This window comes from Chelonoidis abingdonii, chromosome 4 (assembly GCF_003597395.2).
Source record: "Chelonoidis abingdonii isolate Lonesome George chromosome 4, CheloAbing_2.0, whole genome shotgun sequence".
In the NCBI taxonomy this organism is placed as follows: domain Eukaryota; kingdom Metazoa; phylum Chordata; order Testudines; family Testudinidae; genus Chelonoidis; species Chelonoidis abingdonii.
In genome coordinates, this window is record NC_133772.1 from 15460748 (window position 1) to 15487765 (window position 27018).

The 27018-nt window shown below is 46.2% G+C and overlaps 1 protein-coding gene across 2 annotated transcripts in view; it reads right to left on the reverse strand.

Moving 5' to 3' along the window:
- TMCC2 (transmembrane and coiled-coil domain family 2) overlaps positions 1-27018 on the reverse strand; it is a 67648-nt gene that overhangs the window by 36629 nt on the left and 4001 nt on the right. For both annotated transcript variants that reach the window (XM_032792490.2, XM_075064855.1), the window contains one exon: positions 15869-16375. In XM_032792490.2, coding sequence (XP_032648381.1) covers positions 15869-16375 — 507 coding nt within the window. The remainder of the gene's footprint in view (positions 1-15868; positions 16376-27018) is intronic.

A 27018-nucleotide genomic window follows, 5' to 3' on the forward strand; every position in this document is an offset into this window, starting at 1 on the left:
TAGGCACAGCCACACGGGAACTTGAACCTGCTGGCAGAAGCTCCCACAATGCTCAGCAGCAGCTCTCACCAGGCAATTAAGAGGTAGCAACAGGCTTAGAAAGATGGCCCATCCAGTCATGGTGGGACTGGCTGCGATGTGGAGTCTTAAGGATGGTAAAGCAGAAGAATCCACAGGGGCAGGAAGCAAAGAGTGAATGAGGAGTAATAGGTCCTTTTTATGAGGATGAGAAGTCCCCACTCTTCTCTCTCCCCAAATAACTATGTAAAGAACTCAGCAGGCCTTGTCTCCTTCCTGGTGCCTCTGAAGTAGAAGATGCAACCAGCCCACTCCATCTCAGCCCCCTGCAGCCTGTGGTCTCACCCACCATTAGCCTCTGATCTGTGCAGCTTTCCATCAGGAACAGCAGCCAGACATAAGGTCTTTCCTGACCTCAACAAGCCATTCATCTTCTGCACTGTGCATGTGATGAGACTCCTGCCATGCCTGGAGACAAAGGCATTAACCACTGCCTTTAGTTTCCATCAAGAAACTGGTTCAGCACCATCAAGAAATAATAATAAATACTAGCCACTATTTTAATGAACCCCATACATGTGGGAATACCCATCTGCTAGGAACAGTGGTGAGTTCTGCCACACAGCCACTGGATAGAAACAACCACTGAAGGCTGGATTTGAATCAGCAACCTGGCCGCAAAAGGTTTTCTAACTCCTCGCAAAGCCCTCGCAGCACGCCCTGTACAAACAGCTTCTTTCTCTGAGGGTCCCACTCTCTGGTTCCTTGCTCCATTGCAGGCCATTCCGTGCACCCTCTTGCACCTTAGTTAGACAACGTACTTCCAAACAAGGAGGCACAGACAGCATCCAGTTGTGTTGGAGGAATCCTGCATTCTGGGATGGGGTGTGTGTGTGTGGAATAGTCAGAAATGAAGGCACTCACCTGGTCATGAACCATCTCGTCGCATCAGGTAGGTAGTGCAATCCCAGGTGACTTTGTGCTCGGCTCTCTGGCAGCACTATGTACAAATCTGGCTTGGGTCCCCCGTTCCTGCAGCCTCTCTTGAGGAGGGCGCAGGGACGGGGAAGGAATATTCCTTCAACTGCACACAGAGGCGGGGGCCACACAGGATGCCATCAATCTGCATCGGCGCCGCTGTTAATCTGACAATGGCTGCAAACTATCTGGTCTGAGCAAGGGCCAGGGAGGGTTAGGACTCGCGAGCCCAATACCAATGCTTCCCATCCCTCCCTCCCAGATGCGCAGCCCAATGGGGTTGCGCTGTGCGGGCCTCAGCAGCCGACTCACCAGGGTAATAATCCCTTTCTGTCGGCCTCTCTCAGGAAGGCCTGGCAGGTCACCAAGGAGAGATTATTGAGATAATGATAAACCTCCTCAGAGCGCGCCCGCCGCCATGGCCTGCCTGCCTCCACCCTCCCCCAGCCATGCTGCCTGCGCCACTGCTCCCATCACCCAGCACTTTGAAAAGTGCTCGGCTGTGCAGATGGTAAATCCACGTCTCCCACGGTCTTTGGAAGCAGCGCTCCAACGTTCTTCCCATAGGCTGCAGCAACACCTGCTGGCCTCATCTGGACATGCCACGCTCTGGGGAATGCAGCCCACTTTGCAGCACAGAAAACACCCCCATCAGCACAGGAGCAGGTGGTGCTGCTGCTAACCAGCCTCTCTCCTCCCCCTCTGCACATGTGCTGCAAAGACACAGAGGAAGCTCTCCCCATGCGCAGAGCTGCACAATGGATTAGGCGCATTAACAGGGATTACACCTTCCTCTCAAACCATAGGATGGGCTGCTGTCTGATTTCAAAGACCAACGAACTGAACCTCTGCAGCTAATCCTACATGTGTCAGCATCTGGGGCTCGGTCTGGGCTAACTCTGTTTAGGAGGCTAAATGCTATAAGTATGGCCCTCGATGGGGACCATAAAAAGGAAGAGGGTGCAAATGAGGCACCCTGCTGGCTGATCAGCCCAGAGGAGAGTTGGCCAAGCGCTGGATGGAGCAGAGGATAAAACACTCTAGCCCTCCACTGCTGCAAACTTAAGATCCTGGCTTGGCTCACCAGTGAAAAGAGGTTGTCCAGTTTCAACCTAGTGCCCAGTGAGACATCTGTCCAAATCATAAAGCTACCACAGTGGCCCAAAGCAGAAAAAGAAAATAGAACATGCAGCCACTGTCAGTCAGAGCAACTAAAGTTTTAAGCCACCCACATCCAGTCAGACAAATCTACATCAAACGCAAGGAAGTCTAATGCAATCGCTTGAAATCTGAAATAGTCACAAGATGCTCATAACTATACCAAACGTGTTCGCATTCTAGGAGAAAAGAGCTTCACAGAAGGGAAGGTGGACTCAGTTACCCAGTGAATTGAATTGTAAAGTGGCAGATAAAGATTCTCACTACCTGACTGGCAGATAAAAGCGCATATGCCACGTTGTCTTGCAAAAGCATGTAGAATCCCTGGAATTCTCAGTGCAGTGGGAAATAGCCGTACATCAGAAGTTGTTTGCAATCGTCCAGCCAGAGAGCAAGTGTTCCCTATCTCATTCCATAATTATCCCACTCTGAATACTTGCCTGTTTTTCTAGACTACACAAAATAATAGAAAATGTAGAGTAGGTGGAGCATTCTGAGCTGCTCTCAGGTCCTTTTCATCTCTGATTTCAGGAATTCATAACAGAAAACAAAGGTTTGCTCTAATTTTAAGATATTCATTTACCAGGGACTGGAGGCTCAAATGTCAGATAATGAATTATATTATGAGCCTGTCAGCTCCGGGTTGCTGGTTTTGAATGTAGATCATGTCAATACTGATTAAAACTTGTTGCCACCTGAAGGCTGTTTTATGATCTCAATCCAGTTCTTAGGAGACAAAGATCAGTGTCATAAACCTGGCCTCCGATGCAGATAACTATTATCCAGTTTTACAGAGGGGCATAATGAGGCACAGAGAGGGTAAGTGACTTGACTAACATCACACGGCACATGAGAGTCAGAAATAGAAACCAAGAGGCCTGAATCCCAGGTCTTTGTCCCAATCACGAGAGTTTCACCCTACCAGTTCACCTGGGTAGCACGCATCCCACTCCTGCTGGCTTCAGGGGCTAGGATGGGGCTTATTTACCACTTGCGTAACAGGGATCTAGCTCCTTTGAGAACACAGCTGAATATCAGCTCACAGCTGTTTCTTTCCAGCCAGACCAGGACTTAGTAGAATTTACGGAATTTCAGAAAATAACTTGGTGCAAACAATTTTGTCACCAGTAGAGGGGATTCTGGGTCAAAAGAGGCTGGCTGCAGGGAAACAGGCAGAGAGATCTTTAAAACAGAAGTGCCTTAAATTAAATTTGGTAAGCGGGCAACGGGCTGCAGGGACCTAATTAAGAAAAATGTCAATGGCTGCTCAGTGAACACTTGCTAAGGCTGAGCAATTATGTAAAAGATTAATACAGCTCTTATACTTAAGCTGTTATGCAATGAACTCAAAATTCAATATGAAACGCCCGGGTGAAAAGTTTATTCTTATTAATGCTGCATGTCAGTATTGCAATCTGGTGGTTTTAACAACACAGCTGGGGTAGAAAGGGTCAGGGTCAGCCATCACTACCCATGTGGACGCATGCCAGGCCTGATTCAGAAAGCAAATCAGAGCTCAGCACACGGCAGCTTGCAGGATTCATCTTGTTGGTGCCACTGGGAGTTGCACAAGCTTCTCAGAAGCAGAATGAATTTGGAAGTGGCAGGTCATGTCACTCCTTGGTGTCTCAGTTTCCCCATGTGCAAAATGGGAACAACAATATTGACTTACCTGCCATGGAGGTATGGGGAAAACTAATTATTATTATTATCGCAATAACACCTATGGACCCCAGTCAGGGACCGAATCCCCATTGTACTGGGCACCATACAAACAAGTAACACAACGGCCTCTTTGCCCCAGATTGTTCGCAGATTTACACAATATGCAACAGGGCCCGATCAAACAAAGCACTTAGGGCCAGATTTTAGAGGTATGTAGGCTCCTAAAGATGCAGATAAGAGCCTTGTGGGTACATAGGTGCCTAACTCCCACTGGAATCAATGGGAACCAATGGGAGTTGGGTGCCTGGAGCTTTGGAAAATCCCTTTAGGTGCCTATCTGCATCTTTAGGCACCTGAATACCTTTAAAAATCTGGCCCTTAAGCACATGCTTCACTTTAAGCCCATGAGCAGTACAGTTGCCCCTGGCAGGCAGATAAGTATTACTACCCCCATTTTGCACAGGGAGAACCAGAAGAACTGACAGGTGAAGGGACTTACTTCAATGGAACAACATGTGCTAAAAGTTAAACATGTGCTTAGGTGCTTTTCTGGATCAGGGCCTATATGAATAAACCAGGGCATGGGGAGAAAGCAAGGTAAGACTAGAACCAAAGGCACGTGCATAAATTGGTAGTCACCTCGGTCGCAGCAGTTAGAGATGGGTCACCTGCTAAAGCAATGCCATAAACTAGTGTTTGTCAAGCAGCCTGGAGACAAAGGCATTATCCACTGCCTTTAGTTTCCACCAAGAAACTGGTTCGGCACCATCGAGAAATAATAATAAATACTAGCCACTATTTTAAGGAATCCCATAAATGTACATGGTACGAGGTCAGCATAGAACACTGGAATGAGTCCATAAGAAGACCAGCAGTATGGTCACAGCTGCAGCCCACATTCCGTCTAGTGTAATGTTTCTGAGTACACACCACACTCACCCCATTTTCATGCCCTTTCTGTACTAAAAGAAAAAGCCTTCTCTTTGGTCTGAAATTAACGAGAGTTAGATCCTCAGCTGCAGCAGGCATGCTCAGCGCAGCTGTGGGGAGCGTGGGGCAAAGGTCACTATTAAATATTATTTTTATTTGTATTACTGTAGTGTGTAAGGTCCTCAGTCATGTATTAGGACCTCCTGGTGCTAGGCACTGTACAAACACAGAACAAAAAGGTGGTCTCTACAAAGTCATCTTTACATACCCCAATTCTGGGCCAGCTGTGGACTCACAGTCCCCACTGTAATTTAGAGCATCCAGTACCACAGACTGCACCCAGGATCTGAAATTCCAGCCAGGGTCTTTCTGCCTCTTATATTATCCCTGGTATTATTCTTATTTGTATTCCAGTAGTGCCTGAAAGCCCTAACTGAGATCAGTACCACATTATGCTATGTGCTGCACCAATGCATACAAGGCTGAGAGGCAGCCTCTGACCTAAAGAATTTCTATCTAAATAGACACAGCAGATTAAGAGTGAGAGGAGAAACAGAGGCACCAAGAGTGGACATGACTGACCCGTGGGCACACAGCATGTCACTGGCACAGCTGGGAATAGAATCCAACTATTCTGAGTCCTGGTTCCATCCCTTATCCGCTGCCTCTCTTCGTAGTGAAGACTTGCTGCCAATTTTATCCATGATATATGAGCCAGAACAGAATGCATCTTGTTCACCTGCAACTGCACAGGCAACTTCAAGACTAATATTAATAAACAGCTTGTTTGTGTCAGCAGAGAAAGCGGATCTGAGTCAGAGAGACTAAGAAGCAGATATGTTGAGTAAGACAAGACAGTTTTTACAGAGTCACATGATTTTAACCGCATTTGAATACACCAAACTTTCCCTAACCACAGAACGTGCCACTGAAAATCAAAACAAAATATTCAGAACAAACTGGCAGAGGTGGAAACTCCCTGTTACTCAGAAATACCTGAGTGACTGCTTGAACCATTTCCATCAGACAATACTAGGAGCATTACAAGACACAGAGTGTGGGAATGCTACAGAGACAATAACCTCTATGAGTTCAATTTTGCTCTAAATTGTATCAGTATACTGCACAAGTTGGTCCTGTGTGTCTCTTTGCCCTGTCGGGAAAAACAGGGATAATAATACTGTCCTATTGTAATGATCAATGAATGAATGCGTGAAATTTGACCATGTGCAGAGAGCAAAGCAAAAGGCCGACATACCGCTTAAGACCTCATATCAGAGCTCAAGTGGGAATTAAATGGCTCTCTGCACAGAAATGAATTTCATCCAAATGTCTATAAGGTGCTACCTATAATCTTCTACAAGCTGGGAAAGTGGTTTCATTGTCTTAACTCTCCCTAGCAAATTTGATTAGGGGGTTTTCATTCCAGGAAACGGAGTTGTTTGGGTTATTTTAAGAAGCAGAATTGTTGGGGGGCTTCTTAGCCATAGGAAGTGGGGATTTTTTAGCCTGCAATGTATGGTTTTACTATTGATTTTCAGCAGTCTGGGAGCGCAAAACATTTTAATCATACTAGAGGCTCTTCCCTGCATGTGACTCCTGCAGTCTGAGTGGCTACTGGCTTTGGACTGATTTATAGCCCAAACAAAGGGACTGCTCTTTGGCAGAAACCCAACAAGGCAGGCATCCTCTACAGTAATCTTCCTGGCTCCCAGACACCAGCCGGTGCATTCTCTCAGGCCACAGCCATCAGCTTAATTACAGTTAGAAATCTACACTGCTGAAATGCACGACTAGATGTCACATGGCTTTAGAGCAAAGAAGCACCTTTCTGACTAACACTTAAGACAGGCTAGATACAGGGGAAGATAATTTATGGCCGTGTCTGTCATGGACTCTGATGTGATGGAGAAATCGCCTTTTCGCAGGTCACCCGGTACTTTTCCGTGGATACTAAAGGTTTTCTTGTTCTGTCCTCCTTTCTCCTCCCTCCCTCTCTAAGGGTGAACCAGGGTGTCAAAGGATAAAAGGGCAGCATTCCTGCACGCCATGCAGTTCTTAGCACCCCTGAGCCCAGCTCTCCCCTGCAGGGCACCTTGTGCAGGCATTTATCCTTGTGCAGAGTGGTGTCAAATGCTCCCGTGTGGATCTGGGGTATATTTTATACTCACTCTGCAGAGACATAAATGCTGACTCCAAAAGAGCTGTAGGAAAGAATCAAGCTCTGTAGTCAGACCTTGACCCTCCATCTCCATGTGCCCCCGTTTCAATACGGATATTCACCCTTTATTAATATTTGTTTTGCAGTAACACTTAAGGCGCTCCAGTCATGGAGCAGGACCCCATTGTGCTGTATGAACACAGAGCAAAAAGACAGTCCTTGCCCCAAAGAGCTCTGGTGTTCTTCCCCCTCAGCCTACCCTACCCCTACTAATAGCACCCTCAGAAGACCAAAAGTTCTGGAGAGTTTTCTTTACACTCCAGCATGCAGATGCCTGTTTGGAGAAGCATGTGTCAGTAATGAGGACAGAGCAAAGGAAGAAAGAAGAACTCCAAATTCAGGAGCCCAGGCTGGCAGAGTGGTGACAGGGAGTTGGTACTGAGATCGTTCTGACCGCTCTGCAAATTGTGGGTTTGTACTGTGGAAGTGCACGTGCGTATATGCATATTTGTGTAAGTATTTTAAGTGCACGAATGTGTAAGTGCATGTGAGTATTTGTGTGGGGGGGGTGTATCAATGAATATGTAAATATGCTTAAATGTACAGGGGGGGCATGAGGATGTATATGTAAAGATACGTGTTCATGCATATGAGTTTATTAACCCTTTCACTACTGCTGGACCCTCATGTGTCTTGACTGCAGTTTTCATTCAGATTCCATCCACCTGAACAGCTCATCAGATTGCACCATGCATCACACCAAGAAGGAGCATCCAATTTCCTGCCTGTACACAAACTGCCACCTAGCACAAAAGGGGTCACTAAACAAAAGACCCTGGATTAATTTCAAACAGGAGGCTTTATTTTTTCCCAAGGCTATGGACAAATAATAAAGGTGAGAGAGTTAATATTACAGAGCTCTTTTCTTCCTAGAACACACTTATTGTTCCCATTGCCCTAAGAAGGCCTCTCCACCACAATATCACCTTTAATCTTGTTTTTGTTTTGTGTGCCTTTAATTATTCATCTGCCTTTTTTGTGTTCATTTATGCAGCCTTATCAGCTGACATGAGCCCCGCTTTGTTTTCAAGTTCTGATATGTCAGTCTGAACCACCCTGGTATGAAACTCTTGTGGCAAGCAAACAGGGGTCAGTGAGGCTGGGTGCTGCAGCAAAGGGCAATCCTAGACCATAAAAAAGGCCAGAAGCAAAGCGAAGCAAAACACATAACACAGAGGGCCAGAATGGATTCCCATGTCCAGTAAGTTCCTTTTTACACTGCTCGGGCTCTGCAAAGGAGCCTTCAGGAGGGACTGAATTTACACACTACACTGGTTTGAAGGCAAGTGTGTACGTATACAGGTCTGTGTGCTTCTAAGAGCATGTCTGTGTCTGAACGAGTATGTGCAGACGGGTGAGTGAGTTTGTGAACATGGGCTAGTGAGTATCATGCGAGTATCTGTATGTGTATTTGTAAGACAGTGGAGGAGTGTCAAGACCTGTGTGTGTCTGTGAGGTTGTGTCTACATCTCTGAGGGTATGGCTACACTTGAAATTTCAAAGCAGTCGCAGCGCCAGTGCTGGGAGAGAGCTCTCCCAGCGCTGCACGTACTCCACATCCTCTACGGGTGTAGATTGCAGCGCGGGGAGCCGTGCTCCCAGTGCTGCAGCGCTGTTTACACTGAGGCTTTACAGCGCTGTATCTTGCAGCGCTCAGGGGGGTGTTTTTTTCACACCCCTAAGTGCGAAACTTGCAGCGCTGTAAAGCGCTAGTGTAGCCACGGCCTCAGTGTGAGTGTGTGTCCCTTTGTGTGTTTTTTAATTTGTGTGTGCAACTCTGTGTGCATCGGTGTGTGTTTGTGTCTGTGCGTAACTGTGTCCAGGTCTATTCACGTATGACTCGGCGTATATATATGTGTGTATGTATGTGAGCACGTGTTCCTAGAGCTTTCATTGTTGCTGCAGCTCAAAGTATGTACACAGAAAAAGCCAAATGCAGACTGCAAAACAAACAAACAAAAGTCTCCTGTTTTTATTGTTTCCATTGCCTCATCAGGCAACCGAAGGGTCCAGGTCATATTTCATTCCTCAGAGATTCAGTACAATACATAGAGAGAAATTCAGTTCAGGCACCAAAGGAACAATCATGGGCCAGGGCTGCCGAAATCCCACTGTCCTGCTATCCTAAATCCCTTTCTTCTGACTATACAAATCAGGTTGCCAGGAGGCCGCTGTGTTATTGAATGGTATTAGCTTGGAACAGGAGGCTGACATCTGAAACCATAAGCTCCCATTTGAGCAAGTAAAGCTGTATCCGCATCCATCAGCAAAGAGATCCGGGCCATGAAAATAAACAAAACACTGAGGATTGGGGCCAGGGAACTAGTTTTTCCTCTTTGGGGCTCTGCCAAGCCATTACTGGTGTGAGTGCAAGGATCTGTTGTAATGACCTTTTTTATTTCTTGTTGTGAAATTGTGGATTATGTGAATTTTGTTGCTTGCTATAAGACAAGGACCACTCTGCATAGAGCTATGCAGAGTGCAAATGGCTCATATTGAACCTAATGCACATTCATTCTGCCACTCCAGCCCTGTGCTGCCCCGCCCCGCTCCACCCCAGCGCTCGGCCAGTGCACCTGGAGCCTGACCTGCAGCACTCCTATTAGTTCATCCCTGGAACTCCATCCTAGCATACAGCAATCCTTGTTAATCCAGCCCGGAACCCCAATGCACCTGAATCCAGACCTATATCACCATCCCCATCACCCCCTTACTATTCCAGGCCTCTCCACCACCTCATTTCTGCCCACATACTTCAGTCTAGATCTGCAGCATTCCTACTCTTCCAAACCTGGGGTCCTCACCTCACCTCTGCCTGGCAGCAGCCTGCTTTTTGAATCCTAGACCACCCCCACAGCTCTGCCAATTCATTCCAATCCTGACCATCTTTTCTTCCTCTAGTTCTGCCCCCAGCATATTCACATACCCAGCTCTACCCAAGTACCTCAAGCCAGGGCTGCTATTCCAGTTCCCGACTGTTCCTGAGGCCAAACAGTGTTGTCAACTCTTGTAATTTAATATGAGTCTTGCAATATTTGGTCTTTTTCTTAAATCCCAGCTCCTGGAGTCATGTTATCCCATGTGCATCTCAGCTTTCATCTAAAACAAAAATAAGTTTCCAGCCCTCGTGATTGTGGGGAAAAGCTTGAACATAGGAACCCTAAAGGCTCAAAATGCAGAAGGGAAATCAAAAGAACCCAAACTATATTATTTTTAAGGCATGTTCCTGATTTTTGAGGGCCAGACTAGTGAGTTTCGGGGTTGACAATGCCGCTGTGTGAGCGAGTAGCATTTCAGTCACGTCTGCCAAGTGTGCAGCTGAGACCACCGAAATCATTACACGAGAGATCCTGAATCTGCTTTGAACCACGGCTCCCAGAGTGACAGTCTGGTGCACTGGGCAACTGTGCCTGAGAATGAAGTGAACAATAAACTCATCTCCTCCTCCCAGTCACTCAGAGGCAACAGAGCTGAAAGTTGCTCCCAAGTAACAAGCATGTGTCACTTCCCTCACTGGCTACACTTTGTCCTCGGAGTGCTGTGCAGCTGTGTTAATCTGCACTGTTTCATAATTAAGATGGCTAAATGCTAGATGGAAATATCATCCTCTCTATTAGCTACGTGCCAAGCAATTTAAAAATCACTTTGGACAGTCCCAATTTGCAGCCACTTACCCCGTCTGCATATTTCTGTTGGCTGTGTTTATTGCTGACCCAGCATGAAAGCCTTCAGGAAATCTCGGCCTACAGGTGCCTGAGGTCTGGAGGTAGAAGACTCAACCCCCTACCCTGCGTGCTTGATCCTGTACCATGTAGGCAGGGAATACTCCATGCACTGTGCTGAACGGGCCAGGGGAGTGTGGAGGACCTGGATCTTGCATTAATGAGATGCTGCCACAGGAGCAGGAGGGAGGCCTGAGACAGGAGCATGGAGCTTAGTGCCCACTAAGCAGGATATGGGTCCCACTTGAGCCCATGTCTCCTGAGACACACCCAGGTCTACTCCCCCTTTTTAAACCTCAACTCTGCCAAGTAAGAAAGTGGGCATGCCAGGGTGGGCATGCTCAATGCACTGTGCTACACACAGCATACAGCCTTACATAGCCTCTGCTCATGCATGTCCGAGAGCACAACCACCACCCTGCACCCCCTGCTGAGCCTGGTGCTAGGACTTCCAGGATCAAGGCCTTTTTGCAAAACCAAGGATGTAAGGTCTTGGGGGGTTGCTAGATTGATTATTAACTGTGCACCACACTCAGCAGCTCATGCCAAGCTGGCTGCATCGTAATAACAAACAACTAAGAAAGAAAGAAAGAGAAAATAATAAAAAAAAATGACACAATAAGGGCTAATGATGAAACAATTCTGAAGGAAGTGACACAACAGAGAAATAGAAATAATCATCAGTTGGCCCTATAGCACTTTCCACTCCTCCCCTGCACGGCTGGCTGCTGGGATGGAATGTGGTCCATTTCCCCTTTCTCTCCACTCCTCCTGGATGCTTATGGGGGCACAGAGTAGAGTGGCAGGGGTTCCAATGCATCTGCTCAGATCTCTCCTGCCAAACGCTAATTCTTCCAGTATGAAGAATTCTCATAATAAGTAAGTTCCTTGGGACAGAGATTTTTGGTATAGTGCCCAGCATAATGCGGCCCCAATCCTGACTGAGGTCTCTGGGTCCTGCTAGAATAACAAAAACAAATCAGAACTCTCTCTCTTTCTCTGTCTGGGACCCAGAATTTCATCTTTAAAACAACTGGCTGTAAATGCAGCCTTTGCTTATCCCGATCCCTTCCAGGCAAATAAACCAGTTGGCATCCTTGATGTCTTTCCAAGCTCGGACTCATTGTAGCAAGAGCCAACGTCTCTCCAGGTCACCTGCTCTAGGCAGACACAGCTGTTTGTTTACAGTGAGAGAGAGGGAAAGTGAAGATTAGATGCAGGCGTGAGGACTTCCAGGTTTTGTTCCCAATTCTGGAGAGGATGTGAAGTCTGGGCGTTACAGCAGAGAACGGGAGTCAGGATTCCTGGATCTTATACCTTAGTGTGGGAGACAGTGTGGTTCAGTAGTTAACACAGATTAGGAGCCAGGATTCCTGGGTTCTGTTGTCAGCCCTGGGAGGGATGTGTTTCTGGTAGTTAGAGCTCAGAAATGAGAGTGAAGATCCATGGATTTGTCAAGAACAAATAGGGCCAAACCAACCGAATTTCCTTCTTTGACAGGGTTACTGACCTAGTGGCAATGGGAGAAGTGGTAGATTCTGATTTTGACACAGTCGCAACACGACATTCTCATAAGCAAACTAGAGCAATGTGGTGTGGCTGAAATGACCATAAAGTGGGTGCAAAACTGGTTGAAAGATCGTACTGAAAGAGTAGTTATCTCAAACCAGGAAGATGTATATAATGGGGTCCAGCAGGGGTATGTCTTGAGTCTGACCTATGAGGAAAGGTTAAAAAAACCCTGGGCATGTTTAGTCTTGAGTAAAGAAGACTGAGGGGGGAACCTGATAACACTCCTCAAATATGTTACGGGCTGTTACAAAGAGATGGTGAACAGTTGTTCTCCACGGCCACTGAAGGTAGGACAAGAAGTAATGGGCTTAATCTGCAGCGGAGGAGATTTAGGTTAGTTATTGGGAAACACTTTCTAACTCTAAAGATAGCCCAATTTATGACCTATGGATAAAAAGTGCTATGTAAGAGCTAGGTATTATTATGGCATGGGGCACTGCAAACACAAAGAGGGAGATAGAGTCCCACTGCAACGAGTTTACAACCTAAAGAGACAACAGACAGGAGGGGAAACTGAGGCACAGAGCAGCAACATGACTGCCCAGGTCACAGGTAGAGCTGGGAATAGTGCCCCAGTCTTCTGACTCCCAGTCCAGTGCTTTACTCCATAGTCCATACTATTCTTAATCATTGGGCTATAACCCGTCACCGCAGTTGTTTAATTCCTCTCCTCTATCATGAGGGTATTTCCTCCTACTGGAGGGGAACGGACTGGATGATTTAAACAGGCATTCTCCATTTACGATTCTATGGTAAACAACTGTAACTTTGACTCTGCTTCCCTCCCTGCCGCAGCTACTTTATGGGAAAACTTAATCATGGAACAATGGGCAGCGTGTTAGAAAAAGCCATGGGGACAGATGGCTAAGCAGTCAACTGACATGGCACTCCTTGGGTGAAATGACCACACAGTCCATTGTTCTCAAAGCAGTTTGGTTCTTAAAAGCTGCTAAAGTCCTTATGCAGGATTATACGGCTCTCCGCAAGATCCCCTTCTCTCTCTCACAAATCCCCATCCTGCGAATATGCAATGGCACATTCCTCACCTTCATTTCACCCAGAGACATTCCGAAACAGCCAGCAGCCACCAAAACCAGGTGAGCTGCTAGCTAGCATTAAAATTCATCACACGGACTGGCATAATTACAGCAGCTTCTTCCTCGGCGGAAAGGCATCCTCTTTTCAAAGGTGCTTGGGGTGCTCTACTTTTCAGCAGGACTCTATCAAAGGTGTGCACTTTGAAACTGTTGACAGGAGCGGGGGAGGCAGCGGGCTATGAGATCAGGATCTGGTATGTCAACTAGGCACCGTTTGAACTATTCACCTCATTGCTTTGGGGGTGGAAGGAGAGTTGTACATAAGACTTGAACCTCTTCCCACCAGAGCTATTGGGAGCAGGATTAGAATCTATCTCAGGGGAGCATACAAACCTACCTCAGACTCTTCTCTCCCTGCTCCAAAGGAACTAATGGCTTGATGACACTCGCTACCTGAACGGCATTTACAGCAGCGAACCTGATTCCCAACAGCCAGTCACAAGGGCATCCCTTCAGCACACTTGGGTCTGCAGCTGATAAGGTTCACTCTATCTAGCTAAGCATTTGTAGTGCACCCATGACTGGTATTTTGGTGCCAGGTTAGATCTCAGGATGATAGACCCCCCCTAGGAATACCTCAGACAGAAAGAAATAAAATCTCTGCCTATTAGCATCCAGCTGATATGGAGGCTGCTTAAGATCCAGTCCCCTAAGGGTCCAACCCTGCAAGGTGCTAGAGCCTTCAGTTCTGGGTTTTGAAGGTGCAGGATCAAGCCCTATGTGCTGCCAGATCACTCTGAAGAGTACTTGAAAAACCCTGTGAAGAAGAATCCCATTCCTGGCACCCAGGGGCCATGAATGGCAGGGCAATCTGAGAAACAGGGCTTGGGTTGAAGATATCAGACTGGATATAAGGCATATATTTTAAATGGTGACAGTAAATAGCCCCTGGAAAAATTTACCAAGGGTCGCGGTGGAGTCTCCATCACTGACAATTTTTACATCAAATTGGAGGTTTTTCTAAATGCTCTGCTCTAGGGATTACTTTGGGGCAGTTCTCTGGCCTGAGTTACACAGGGGGTCAGACTAGATGATTACAGTGGTCCCTTCTGGCCTTGCAATCTATGAATTTTCACTCTCCGAATCAGCCTGCATGCATAAGGCTGAAGCTCTGGAGCCAAAGCCTGTCTCAGTTACACCCATGCACTCCCCAAAGGGGTTCGCACAGCAGTAACTCAAAGCAGAATGGTGTAGTGTAACGAAACATCCAGCCAAATAAGACCACGACTGCCCAACAAGCCAGCTGATGAGTTCATTAAATCAAAATGATTGCAAAGGGGAGATGAGTTATGAGTTAAAAATAGGCATTGAGGTGAACCCCAGTAGGAGGTGGAGAAGTTATTGAGCAGATGATGTTCTCATTATGAGCTAAAAGATTCCCACCCAGAGACTACAGGGATTAAGCAGGAGCCCACAGTCTGACATTAGCTGAATGGCCACTATGTGAGCTATGAGAAGCGGCTGGTTATGGTGCATCAGGCTTTCTGGATAATACATCGACCTGGGCATGCTTCTGCAGACAAGCTGCAACGACTGGGGGAGGGGGCGGGGAAGACAACCACATTCCTCCCCACTTAATCTTTTTACTTTTATTCTGACGTCCTCCGTGTGACTGCAGGACTCATGCATTTTCCCTCCTGGCTCCCTCCCACCCACAGACACCATCCCCAGGTCCTGCTGCATTGACTCAGGGCTGGTTAACAGCAGGAGGAATTGGATCAAGCTCCTCCTGGCTACAAAGTTGCCTGGAAACTCCCATGGCTGAAATCACCATCTGAAGGGATGACTGGCAGCTACGCTTCATGAAGGGGCTGTCCAAAAACAGCAACTCCAAGGGCCGTGTGTGTGTGTGTGTGTGTGTGCGCGCGCCCGCTTCTGAAAGATGATCCCAACACTCCCCACAAAGCAAGCAATGGCGCAATACGGTCAGACAGGGTACATGCAAGGAGCAGCACAGGCTGAGTACCTCTCTACAGGATGCTGCATACCCCAGATAGGATCCCATCATTCTCTATACTCTTCAGGCTATAGGCTCTTGGGCCCCATGACCTCTCTAGATCAGACTAACAATCCCCTAGTTCACCTTCTGAACAATGTGCAACCACCACATCAAAAATAGGGCCTATTAAGGGTGCTAAGGGTTTAATCGTATGGAGACGCTGACAGTTGCAGCCATCAGACAATCTCTTATTTCCTAGCATTAATGCCCAAAACAATGAGAGTCACACTGGCAATCTGCATAGAGCCTGAGGAACGCACCTAATTTGCTTAAAATGGAGCAGACGGCAGCTCCTGCATCTTTAACATGGAGGTACTGCCCACAGATACAGCAGGTAGCAGCAGCAACAGTCTGGCTACTTGGATCAATAAACACCACTGCATACTGAGACTGGCCTCTGTATTAAAGATGGGGCCACCGCATGGTAGAACTCTGCGGGCCTCATTTGATTTCTCGCGGGGAGTGGGCCAGGCACTGCCAGGCTTACGTCTTTCCATGGTTAGCCTACCTTGTCGGTGAGGCACTCCGACTCCTCTGGGAGGAGGTACACAGCCCCACTTTCAGCCAGCAAGATGGCGGTGTCTGTGGCGGATGAAGACCTTGGCCGGCCTTGGTGCTGATGCAATATGGCTGTGAGGCTACTATCCTGGGGCGCCTTCCGGACCAGATGGGGGCTGCCTTTCTGAGGATCAAGGGAGCTGCTTTTGCTCCGGCGGCTGCCGCTGTGCAAGCTGCTCCCTCTCTTGATGGATGGGCGGGAGCGGATCTGCTGCAGCACCCTGTTGAAGGCAGTGGGGCGTACGGGGAGGTCGTGCAGGGACATGGCATAGGAGACACGGTGCATCTCTGGTGAGCGTTCCTTCTCATCAGGGGAGTCATGGTCAGACATCCCATAGTGCTGCAACAGAGAGTCCTGGGAGTTCTGGTGCTCCCGTTCCCGTGACCTGCGGCGACTGTGGAAAAGGTGCTTCAGGCCATGGCCAAACATGGAGCCTTCTGAGAGCTGCTGTATTTTCTGTGACAGAGGAGAGAAAACAAAGCACACAAACCACTATTATTATACCCTGGAGTGTATGTCCCTGCTCTTAATTAGTCCATATACGGCAGGTAAATAGTATGGTGATGCAATGACAGATGAAAAATACTCTTTAATGACATTACAGCCCTGCGGCCAAACTGTCTACTGGTGTAAAGTGGTGCAGCTTCAGTGAAATCCACTAAATAACATTGGGATCATGTAAAAGAAGACACTGCCTCCCTGCATGGCTGGAGGGCTTTCAGAAGGCTGGGACTGTGTTGTACCCAGGCACTTCAGCATGTGCTTTAGAAAGATTTCACGCTGCTGACAGCAGCTCCTTGCAGCATGCAGGCACAACAACGTGAATGACGGCTGGTGTGGCACCTGTAACTTGGCATTTTCAGGTCTATGTTCTTCCCACACAGGTTTTTCTTTTGCATGTTAGTTTCCCCAACCCCGTATTTTTGCAAGTCTTCTCTGCCCTCCCTGCATTTCAATAAGAATCCCTCCTCTCCCCATCCTGGGCGGCAAAACCAACCAGATCCTAATGTTGGTGCCTTTCCCTTTGTCCAGTTCCCCACTGCATCCCTCAACTCCTCCTTCTTTTAGCAGAACGGTACCATTGCCTCCCTCATTCGCACTATGCTGTGAAGGTCCTGTTGCTTATCTCTGCTTGCTCTTCCCAGATAATAGGTGCTAAGTTCTGCAGGCCTGTGAGAAGAACATGCCAGTCCTGTGAACAGCAGCACAAAGTGCTACTATTGCCAAACCTCCAGACCAGTTCAGGTTGCAGACATTTAAGTCAAACCTAGCTTTGATCACCTTGCAAGGGTGAGGGAGGAGTTTACTCCTCTAGATACCAGATACAGCATTGCACAACAGGCATTCTGGGCAGAGGGATTCTCCTTCCTTTGAAGCACTATGCAGTGGCCACCATGGGAGGCAGGATATTGGCCTTGCTAGACTGATGGCCCTATACGCTTATGTAACAGCATCAATAGTCAGGGAGGGCAATGCTGTGGCATGGCAAGCGCGCCACCCACTGACCATTCAGTGGGCTTTGCTCTCATAGAAAGGAGCCAGTTATGATTCACGATGAGACAAGGTTATGGAAGAAGAGAGGCCAGAAACAATCTGGCATCTCTCTGTAAAGATGACAAAGACACATGGTGAGTCGCAGCTCCACTCCGCTCAGCTGTGAATGGCTCCCATATGACATTCACTTCTTGTTAGCATCACAGCTCTGTGGCTCCACAAAACATCTGTTCCTGCACTTACACTAGAGCTGGAGTGCACAAAAGACTAGTCAAGGTGGTTCAGTGCTCAGTAATACTAACAGCTGGCACTTACCCAGTGCCTTATGAACCTCTCCTAAGTAAGCCTCAGTGTGCATCTCTGAATCATTAATCCCATTTCACAAAGGACGAGCAAGATGGAGAAGGGCATAAGGATCAGAGCTGGGATTAGAACGCCACAGTCCCGAGATCCCAGCCCTACACTCAGGTATAAGGTCGTGGCTTATTTCTGCTCAATGTGTAAGACAGTGGCTGCTCTGTAAAGCCCCACTGAGGTTCCCACCCTGGCTTTGTGCGTACTGCCTGTAGCGAGGTTCACTGGCCCTTTGAGAGTAGAGGGGCACAAAAGTCCCCATTCCAGTGAACTGAAATGAACAAAGACCTGGGAAATGGTCTGGCAGTGGAAGAGAGGAAGCGGTTCTGGGGAATTAGGAGTTGGATGGGGGAAAAACCCAGGCACACTGTTCCTTTAAGGGCTTGGGATCAGCAGCCTTGTAATGAAGGCTGGGATAGGGCTTCCCTCCCTTCCAATTAGGAGTGTACTGGAGGAGGGCAATATATAGTCTGCCTTCTCCAGCAGAATAAGGGAGATAGCTAGAGCCATAAGGTCAAGTTTCAGGGAGAGACAGTGATGAGCTCTGATTCTGTGAAGAACAGGCTGTGGAAGGAGAGCTCAGTGTTGAGCTGGAGGTAAGTGTGATCCATTAGTTTTCAGTGTTGGACTTTATTGGTGGAAATGTTTTCAACTGTTTGTGGTCACAAAACCAGCCCCAGGTAGAGAGTTGTAGGACTTATGAGAAAAGTTGTAGTGGGTGGTCTGTAAGGGGCCCGGGAGAGGGAGGCTGATGAAAAGGGAATTCTGACTGAGGGACTATTCAGTAAGCAGCAACCTTGTTAAATGCCCCTTCCAAAGACTGAGGCACTAAGTCTCCACTTTCACCTATGTAAACTCACTGATTTCATGGGTGTTTCATAGGTATTGCAGTGAGGAAAGTTTGACCACTTGGCTGTATTTTAGCCAAGCTAAGAAGCAGAGAAGAGAATCTGCTCCATGTCAAGGAAAGAACAGTTTGGGATGTACAAGTATAGCTGCTTTTTTTTTTTTTTAAAAAGCTATATCTTAGAGTCAATGTGAAATTCTCACAGCCCTGTAAGGATTCTTGCTCTTACACACAAGCCCCAAGAAAATGAATGAGTCTGTTCTTCCTAATGATTTCTGATGATCAAACACACAGGTGAGGTTTCTCTACAAAAGCTTTGGAAGGGTTGCCAGCTAAGGCCCTGATCCTACTCTCAGATCTGCACAGGAGAACCCCTGTGTCCCTACAAAGTGCTAGTGAAATCAAAGATCACCTGGAAAGGCACAAGGATGCTATGTCAGGACTGCAGTATTAGGGTTTAAGTCACCCCTCCTGGAGCCCAGCTGGCAAACCCACTTTTCAGGCAGAATCTTGTCACACCATGGCTAATCTTGCGAAGAAAACTCAACTACTACTGCTCCATGTCCATTGCAAGGCAGGATATGTTATAAATTACAGACCAGCTCCTGCAGGCCTTCCTCAGGCAAAACTGTCGTTGAAGACAATTGGCCACCCCGGAGGTGCTTATTTGTGATACCTTTATTCATTTCAGGGCAGATCCTCCACTAGTGTAAATTGTCCTAGCCCCACTGAAGTCAATGGAGCTACGACAATCTATACCAGTGGAGTATTTGCACTCCTTGAAAAGGACCTTAATCTGTGAGTAGCTCCACTGAAGTCAATGGTAAAACTTTTATGGAGTAAAGCATTACCCACTATGAATAAGAGTATCTGGCCTGTATTTTTTTACTTATTGCTTATTCAACAAAACTCCAGTAGAAGCCAATACGAGTCTTCCCCAGGTAAGGCACTGAAAACAAAGGAAGGACCTCAGGAATTGGCCCCAAAATAAGTAAGCTCAGCTAACAATTTTCTCTGAAATTCATGAAATCCCTGCAATCTTCACTGTATGATTGTAACATAAAGGAAAAGAACACAAAAATAAAAAGCCCAACCTTTTCTTTAGCTAGAAAAACTATGGTTACTAGTAGTTTTTTTTTTTTTTTTTTTTTTAAAACTTTGTTGCCAATGCATGACAACGCACCACCTGTCCTGATCAACATTCTCCAGAAATTAAATGGCTGGAGTTCTGCCAATGTGATTTTCCACTTTCTTCTGGAAAGGCAGACTGCAATTGCCTATGCCTAGTAGGATTAAACTGCAGCTTGTGGTCCAGCTGGATGAGGTGACCAGCACCCTGGACACTGCAAAAGGCTCATCACACTAAGCACAAGATTGAGAAGAATGTCTTGGAGCATATGGTGCACCAATTTACTCATGCCCAGAGACTACAGGGATTTAAACAGGTGCTCAGATTAGTTGGGTGGCCACCATGTGTGAATTTAAACAAAAAAAAAAAAAAGCACCAGCTTGGTTTTTTGGTTTTCTGCATGATGTATCAGGTTGGTCATGCATTGCTTGAACATTAGCAATGGCTACAGAAAAGAACTGGTAATGGTATATAGCAGGCCAGATTCTGATCTTGAAGTTTGCCTACAAGGGAAGCTATTCCCAATTAACTGCACGTGTGGATGCTCTTAATTTTGAATAAGGCACTCTTGTTCCACAAAGTGGACTTAGGATGTGAATTTGCAAGTGGATTCTATCTTATTCTGGACTAATTTTCAGGTGTAGAAAATTCCCTGGTTACACCAATATAAAGCCAGAGTGATTCCAATGGAGTCAATGTAATGCCCAAATTTGTATCTGTTTATAGTGAGATCAGGATTTGGCTGATTGTCTTCAACCTCCACATAGGGTGACCAGATGTCCTGATTTTATAGGGACAGTCCTGATTTTTGGGTCTTTTTCTTACATAGGCTCCTATTACCCCTCCCCCACCCCCACCCTGATTTTTGACATTTGCTGTCTGGTCACCCTACCTCCACATCAATTCATATCCAGCTAATGACTGAAGGTTGCTGCCATTGGATGGCTGCTCAGAGGCCTCTGTGACATGGGCTTAGTGGGTTTCAGTCCAGCTCCAGGTAGGACAGATGACCCTATCTCACAACCCACCATTCTCATTGGCTGGGGCCTGAATGAGCTATGGTAGCTAGATTATCCTCTCAGCCCCCAGGGCAGCATCTCCATATCAATTCAGACCTGAGGCTTGTTGGCAGGACAACATGAGGGAAGCCTGCTGTCACTACCTGTGTTGTCCCTGCTTTGTACTTAGTTTGAGCACTTCAGGTTGCAGGACTGAAATCCTTATCCTGTGGAGGCAATGGGAGTCTTACTAGTTACTTTGGAGAGGGCAGGGTTTTGCCCCAAGACTGCTGATGTATCACTTTTGTCTACACTCACATCTTCTCCTGCCTGAAGGGAAGATGCGATGGGAGCTCGGAACGAAGAGCTGCTTCTAGCCAAAGTGGTCAACCAGCAAAGCCACTGAATTCTGGAAAGGTAGCTGTGTTTGCTATATAAAACTTGCAGATGACTGCAATATTTCATGGCTGGCCAAAAAAAGAACTCCACCTGCACACAAACAAAACAAAAAACCCAACCTGTTTATAAACCAGTGTCTAAGTTCATTATGGTTCTGCTTCTGATATTTACAAGGAACCAAGGTGATAACTAGAGCACTCTGATACATCACTAGCCACTACAATTACACCATAGGACAAAAACTCTAATCCTCTCATTACCCAGTCATAATACAGATTATATCCCCTAGGTTCTACCTGAGAAAAATGTAACAAATCTGCTATGCTGTCTCTCTACTTCAGGAAATCGTGATCTAAAGTTTATTCTATTTAGAGTCTCTATGGAAACGGAGACAGCATTAGATAATAACCACAAACCCACAGATTTTTACCATCAGGATAGAATGTAGATTTAGATTCTTTGTTTGCCCTTTAGAAGCTCTCTGGGAAAAGCAATGATCAATTTGCATGCTTTAAAAGTAACAAAAAAAGAGGTGAGGAAGGAGGGAGATAATAAAAGAAAAATAACTTTGACAGCATCTGTCTATCTAGGTTATATCAGTGTTTCCACTGGATACACAAGGCCCATATCTTCCACTAATATACACTGATATCTTCCACTGATATACACTGGCATAGCTATAAAGATTCAATGGAGTTAAACCAGTTTACATCAGGTATGGCTCTGGAGTGAACTCCTCTACCATTGAGGTCAATGAGAGTTTTGCCACTGATTTCAATGACAGGATTTCACTCCTCACCTATAGGTTGTGGGTGGTTCTCCCCCCCCCCCCTCCCCATAGGTTCTAAGCATAACAAATCATTTTGGCCTAAAACTTGTCCCAAAAAAAATTATCCTGGTGATTACATCACCCCATATTTTCAAGGGGCTTTAAACACAGGATGTTCAAGAGAATTTAAAGAAGATCAGCATGCAAAGAAAGTCAGGATCATGGTATTGTTGTGTTAGATGGGGCAGATTCAGTGCCACATTGAAGTCTTGTAAAAGTAAAGGAATATAAAGAAATGGTCTCAAATTGCAGTGGGGGAGGTTTAGGTTGGATATTAGGAAAAACGTTTTCACTAGGAGGGTGGTGAAGCACTGGAATGGTTACCTAGGGAGGTGGTGGAATCTCCTTCCTTAGAGGCTTTTAAGGTCTGGCTTGACAAAGCCCTGGCTGGGATGATTTAGTTGGGAATTGGCCCTGCTTTGAGCAGGAGGTTGGACTAGATGAACTCCTGAGGTCCCTTCCAACCCTGATATTCTAGGAGTCTACAAAGAAATTGACTAAAATAGGTGGTAAAATTTGGCTTTTAAATACATGTGAGCCAAAGATTTGAGTCCTTGTTCAGTTTTTATTCAGTTTTTACTCGGTTAAAACTTCCACTTGTTTCCAGTGAGTTCTGCCTCAGTAAGGACCTGAAGGTTTGGCCCTATATACTTTAATCTGAAAAGAATAGAAAATAACAAAGAAATTGTTTACTAGATTCCTGTTTAGCAGTAGGTTGGGAAATGCTTGATGCTCATATGTCAGAGAAAACAGCTTTGTTTTTCAGAACTTAACTTTACAGATGGCTAGTCCAGAAAGTAGAATAAGCCAATTTAACTAACAAAAACAAAAGCCCTTAAAGTTTGCAACATAGGCTGAGAATATGGGTGGCCAAATCTCCATCATAAATGTATATAGACTATGGTGACTTTAGTCATTATGTTTCATAAAGGGATTAAGATTCTGAGATGTTCATGCTGCAGTTTAATATTGTTTGCTAAAAGAAATATCATCCAAAATATCTATGAATCAAGTCCAAAAAATCCATGGCAATCTGTTTGGTTTAAAAAAATATCCACTGTTTCAAAAAGTGACTAATGTACAAATCTCCATGACAAATCTCTTGGGTTTCAAAGATCTACCAATCATGCTTTGGGCATTTTTTTTCAATACAAATGCCCTGATTCTCCTCTCACTTACACTAGTTTTGATTCTATTGACTTCACAGGAGCTACTCCTGGCTTACTCTAGTGTGCAATACAACAGGAGAATCGGGCCTGAATTGTTACTAGCTTTGGCAGGGTTAAAGCAAAGGTTTTTGCCTTATTTGAAAACAGTTCTGGATTAAAACTAGTGCTTCACCCTATTCACCTGTTAACTATTTACACACTGATAAAACCAATTGTTAAAATGTTATCAAACAAATGAAGAAACAGGAATTTTGTAAATACTAAAGAACTGCTGGGAGTTCATATATCTTATCAGTCATCCGAACCTCATGGTTGTGTATTTCTTTGTTTATCTAAATCTCTGGAGATCTGCTGCAGTGGCCAAAGCACAGTCTTCATACACCACAGAAGTCCCACTTTATTACTTTAATAAAATTAATAATATCACATAGAAGCTCCAATCTTGATTGCAGCCTCTAAGTGCTAGGCACTGTACAGACACATAGTGAGAGATGCTCCCTTTTCTAAAGAGCTAAACAGAAAAAGACACAGGTTATGAGGGAACCTGAGGCCCAAAGAGGAGAGGGGACTTGCCCAGGTTCCCACATCACATCTGTGGCAGAGCTAGGAACAGAATGCAGGTTTTCTGACTCCCAGGCCTGTGATCTATCCACTGAGCCATGCTGCTCCCTCCTGTCCCAGTTGGGACTTCAATGGTATACAGACGCTGGTGCTCTCACAGGGGCAAATATCATCCCAAATAGAGGACTTAATTCTTTTTAAGACAACTTCAGATTGCGTGTCAATGACAATTAACTCCCCTCTAACCCTGAGAGGTCAGGGACCAGGCCAATACAGGAATAGCTAGCAACTATTGCGGAAAATCAAACAGGCCCCATTAAATCCTTCTAATGGTCTCTGAGCTCCTGCTGGTTGCTCAATTGGTTCCCTCCTGCGGGTTTCAGTTGGAGGATGGGTAACCCCAACAGAACCACTGATCTCTTCTAAAATGTCACTGACCAACTGGACACAGTGGCACTGTTTCTACATGGAAATTTGATTAGATATTGCTGCTGCATATGCCCTGCCTATCCTTTGGAAAGCCAGGTGCCAGTGCTTGGCAGTCTGCTCCCTTTCACCAGCGCCACACTTAAATGGAAAATAAAAAGATGGCAGTGACTTAAACAATAATATATAGCAATAGGTATATACACATATATTATCCAAAACAAGACACTCCTGTATGCACACTTCTCCCCCAAGGAAGAGGATGAGAGAACAAACGTGACAGATGTAAACCACATTGCTCAGTGCATTACTGGAAGGTGCTGAGACTCCTGTGATGAGCACACTATAAGAATCTATATAAAATAGAATCTTTGGCATCTGTATTTTTCAATAATGCTGTGACCCTGCTGAAACTCCAAATCTGGAGTGAAATTTGAAGAAGGGCTGCAAAGAAATTAAGACTTTGGCCATGTCCCCTTCTCCTGCCCTGTGCATTAAAACAGCTAGGTCTGTATTGTAAGAAAGAGATTCCTCTCAACACACAAGCATTTCACCCTCTCCTGTCACCTAGTCATTTTTTGAACTGACTCCAAAGAAATTAAAAGAATTTTTTCCTCACTGAGGGTTGAAAGCAAGGCCAGGTTAACTGCTTGGATGCTGATGAATGTCATAGGTATGTTTAGGCTGAATGTACCTGTATTTTCATTGTCCTAGGTTAAGCAGGTCATTGTCCTGGCTGTATGGCCGAATGCAGCCCCTACTGCTGAATGTACTAGACCCATCAAGAACACTGACTTCCATGGAATGTTATTAATGGACAAGGGTGATTTCCTGCATTGCAAGGGACATTCAAAGTGAGCAGTATCAGGGGAAATAATGTGTAAATGAGATTCACGGTTCTAAACTTGACCATGTGGGTGAAATTTTCCCCTGTGCAGACCAAGAGCTGTGCACCACCACCCCAGCACTCTCTGGAAGGCTCAAGTGGGATTCCAGTGGCACAGGTTTTTGTGACGGCTCACTGCACAGGGGTGAATTTAATCTTGTGTGAGGTAGGGTGCATGAAAGGAGAACATGAAGGAACAAGGGCATGCTGGTAAGCCCAAGAAATCTGGAATCCTGTAGAAGGTTCAGTTAACCTGGGGCTTCCTTCGAGATAAGGCATGTAGATACACTTTGCCAGCAAGCCCCAGAGAAGCTTTTAACAATGAAAGCATGGAAATGTTAATCCTCATGAAAGCAAGAGGGTGATATGGAGACGCACTGTACAAGCTTCCTCCAATTGCTAGTCTGTCAATGCAACACCATCCTGAGCAAGGAAAGGAAAACAGGGCTTCCCCATACAGAGACTGCAGCACCACAAGTGCAAGGTACTCTTGCATTAGGCTGAGACCACCCACACATCATTTGTGATGTAATTCGCATTTGGACCCAGAACCTCCAGATGTACCAGACTTGTGAAATGAACTTGTGTGCCACTCTGTTAATCTATTTCATGCTTCCCTACCCCCAATGAGCAAGACTTCAACTGATTTAGAGTGTGGTCAGTTGCTTATAGCAGGGAACTGAGAGTCAGGACCCCTGGGTTCTACTCCTGGCTCTGTCACTGACTTGCTGTGTGACTTTCGGCAGGACGCTTCCTGTCTCAGTGCCCCATCTGTAAAATGGGAATGATTATGATCACCATTCAGACATACCTCCCCAAGCAATGCGAGCATGAATTATTAACACTTGTAAAGTGATTTGAGATCCTTGGTTGAAACATGATATGGAAGGAAAATGTCATTTGTCATTATTATTAACTGCCTGGAGTTCTTGCCTTTGAGCGGTTTGAATTGTTAGAGAGAACCTACTCACACCCACACTTTTGAAATGGTGGTTGACATTAGCCAGAGTCATGCGGCACAATCCCCTCTGTGTGCGTGAGAAAGCGGCAGAGGGAACTGGAAAGATCTGTGCCTTGAGCCAAGCACCATTTGATTAAATCAGACCATTCCAGTGACCAAGGTGCTTCTGTTCAGGCTGTTTGACTGCAGGGACATTCAGGTAACTGGTGGGGACTTAACTTACCTTCATGGTGTCCCTTGAAACCAAAAAATGCATGTAAATGGCTGATGCAAGGGAGTGAATTCCAACATACATGGGGGTGATGGCTTTTGTGAGGGGTGGAAGGAAAAGTGTCTCCTCTTCCCCCTCTGGGCAACCCATGGGTTGAGAGCATCGATAGTGTCTGGCTGGAACTGCAAGGGGGGCCTTCAAAGGTTCTCTAGGAGGGGGATATGGAAGAGGGACTCCTGGCAGGTTCCTTTGCAGGTTGCAAAAACACAGACCCACATGAATGAGGCATAAAAGAGCAAGAGTAAAAGCTGAGTGTGGAGTTCAGGGTTTGGCCCCAATGAGCATTTTTCCTGAGTAAAGTCTAGGTTCCAACAGAGTTTGGCTCCACGGACCTGATCCAATGCCCACAGAAGCCACTGTAAGTCTTGCCATTGACTCCAATGTGCTTTGGATCGGATGCTGTGTTTGCAAGGGGTCTGATCCTGATCTCACTCTAGGCCCAAACTGTCTCCTCCATTACAGCCAGGGAGCTGCCTCTGATTCCCTTGGGAGTTGCACCCACACACTGTCAGCTTCAAGCCCAGATCCTCAGCTATGTCCAGCGCAGGGACTGCTCTAATCTATGCCAGCTGGCTATGGCTTCCAAAGGACTTCTCATTAGCCGGAGACTGCCATAGCACAGCATACTCTGGCCGCTGCCCTTGCCCCAAGATGGGGTGTGGTGCTGGATCTGTCTACACTGGCTCTGCAGAACTCCCCTGCAGCAGCATGGGAATGTGCAGAGGGGATCTGGTTGCTTTCTGCTCCCTTCACACACAGAAGCAGCGCAAAAGAG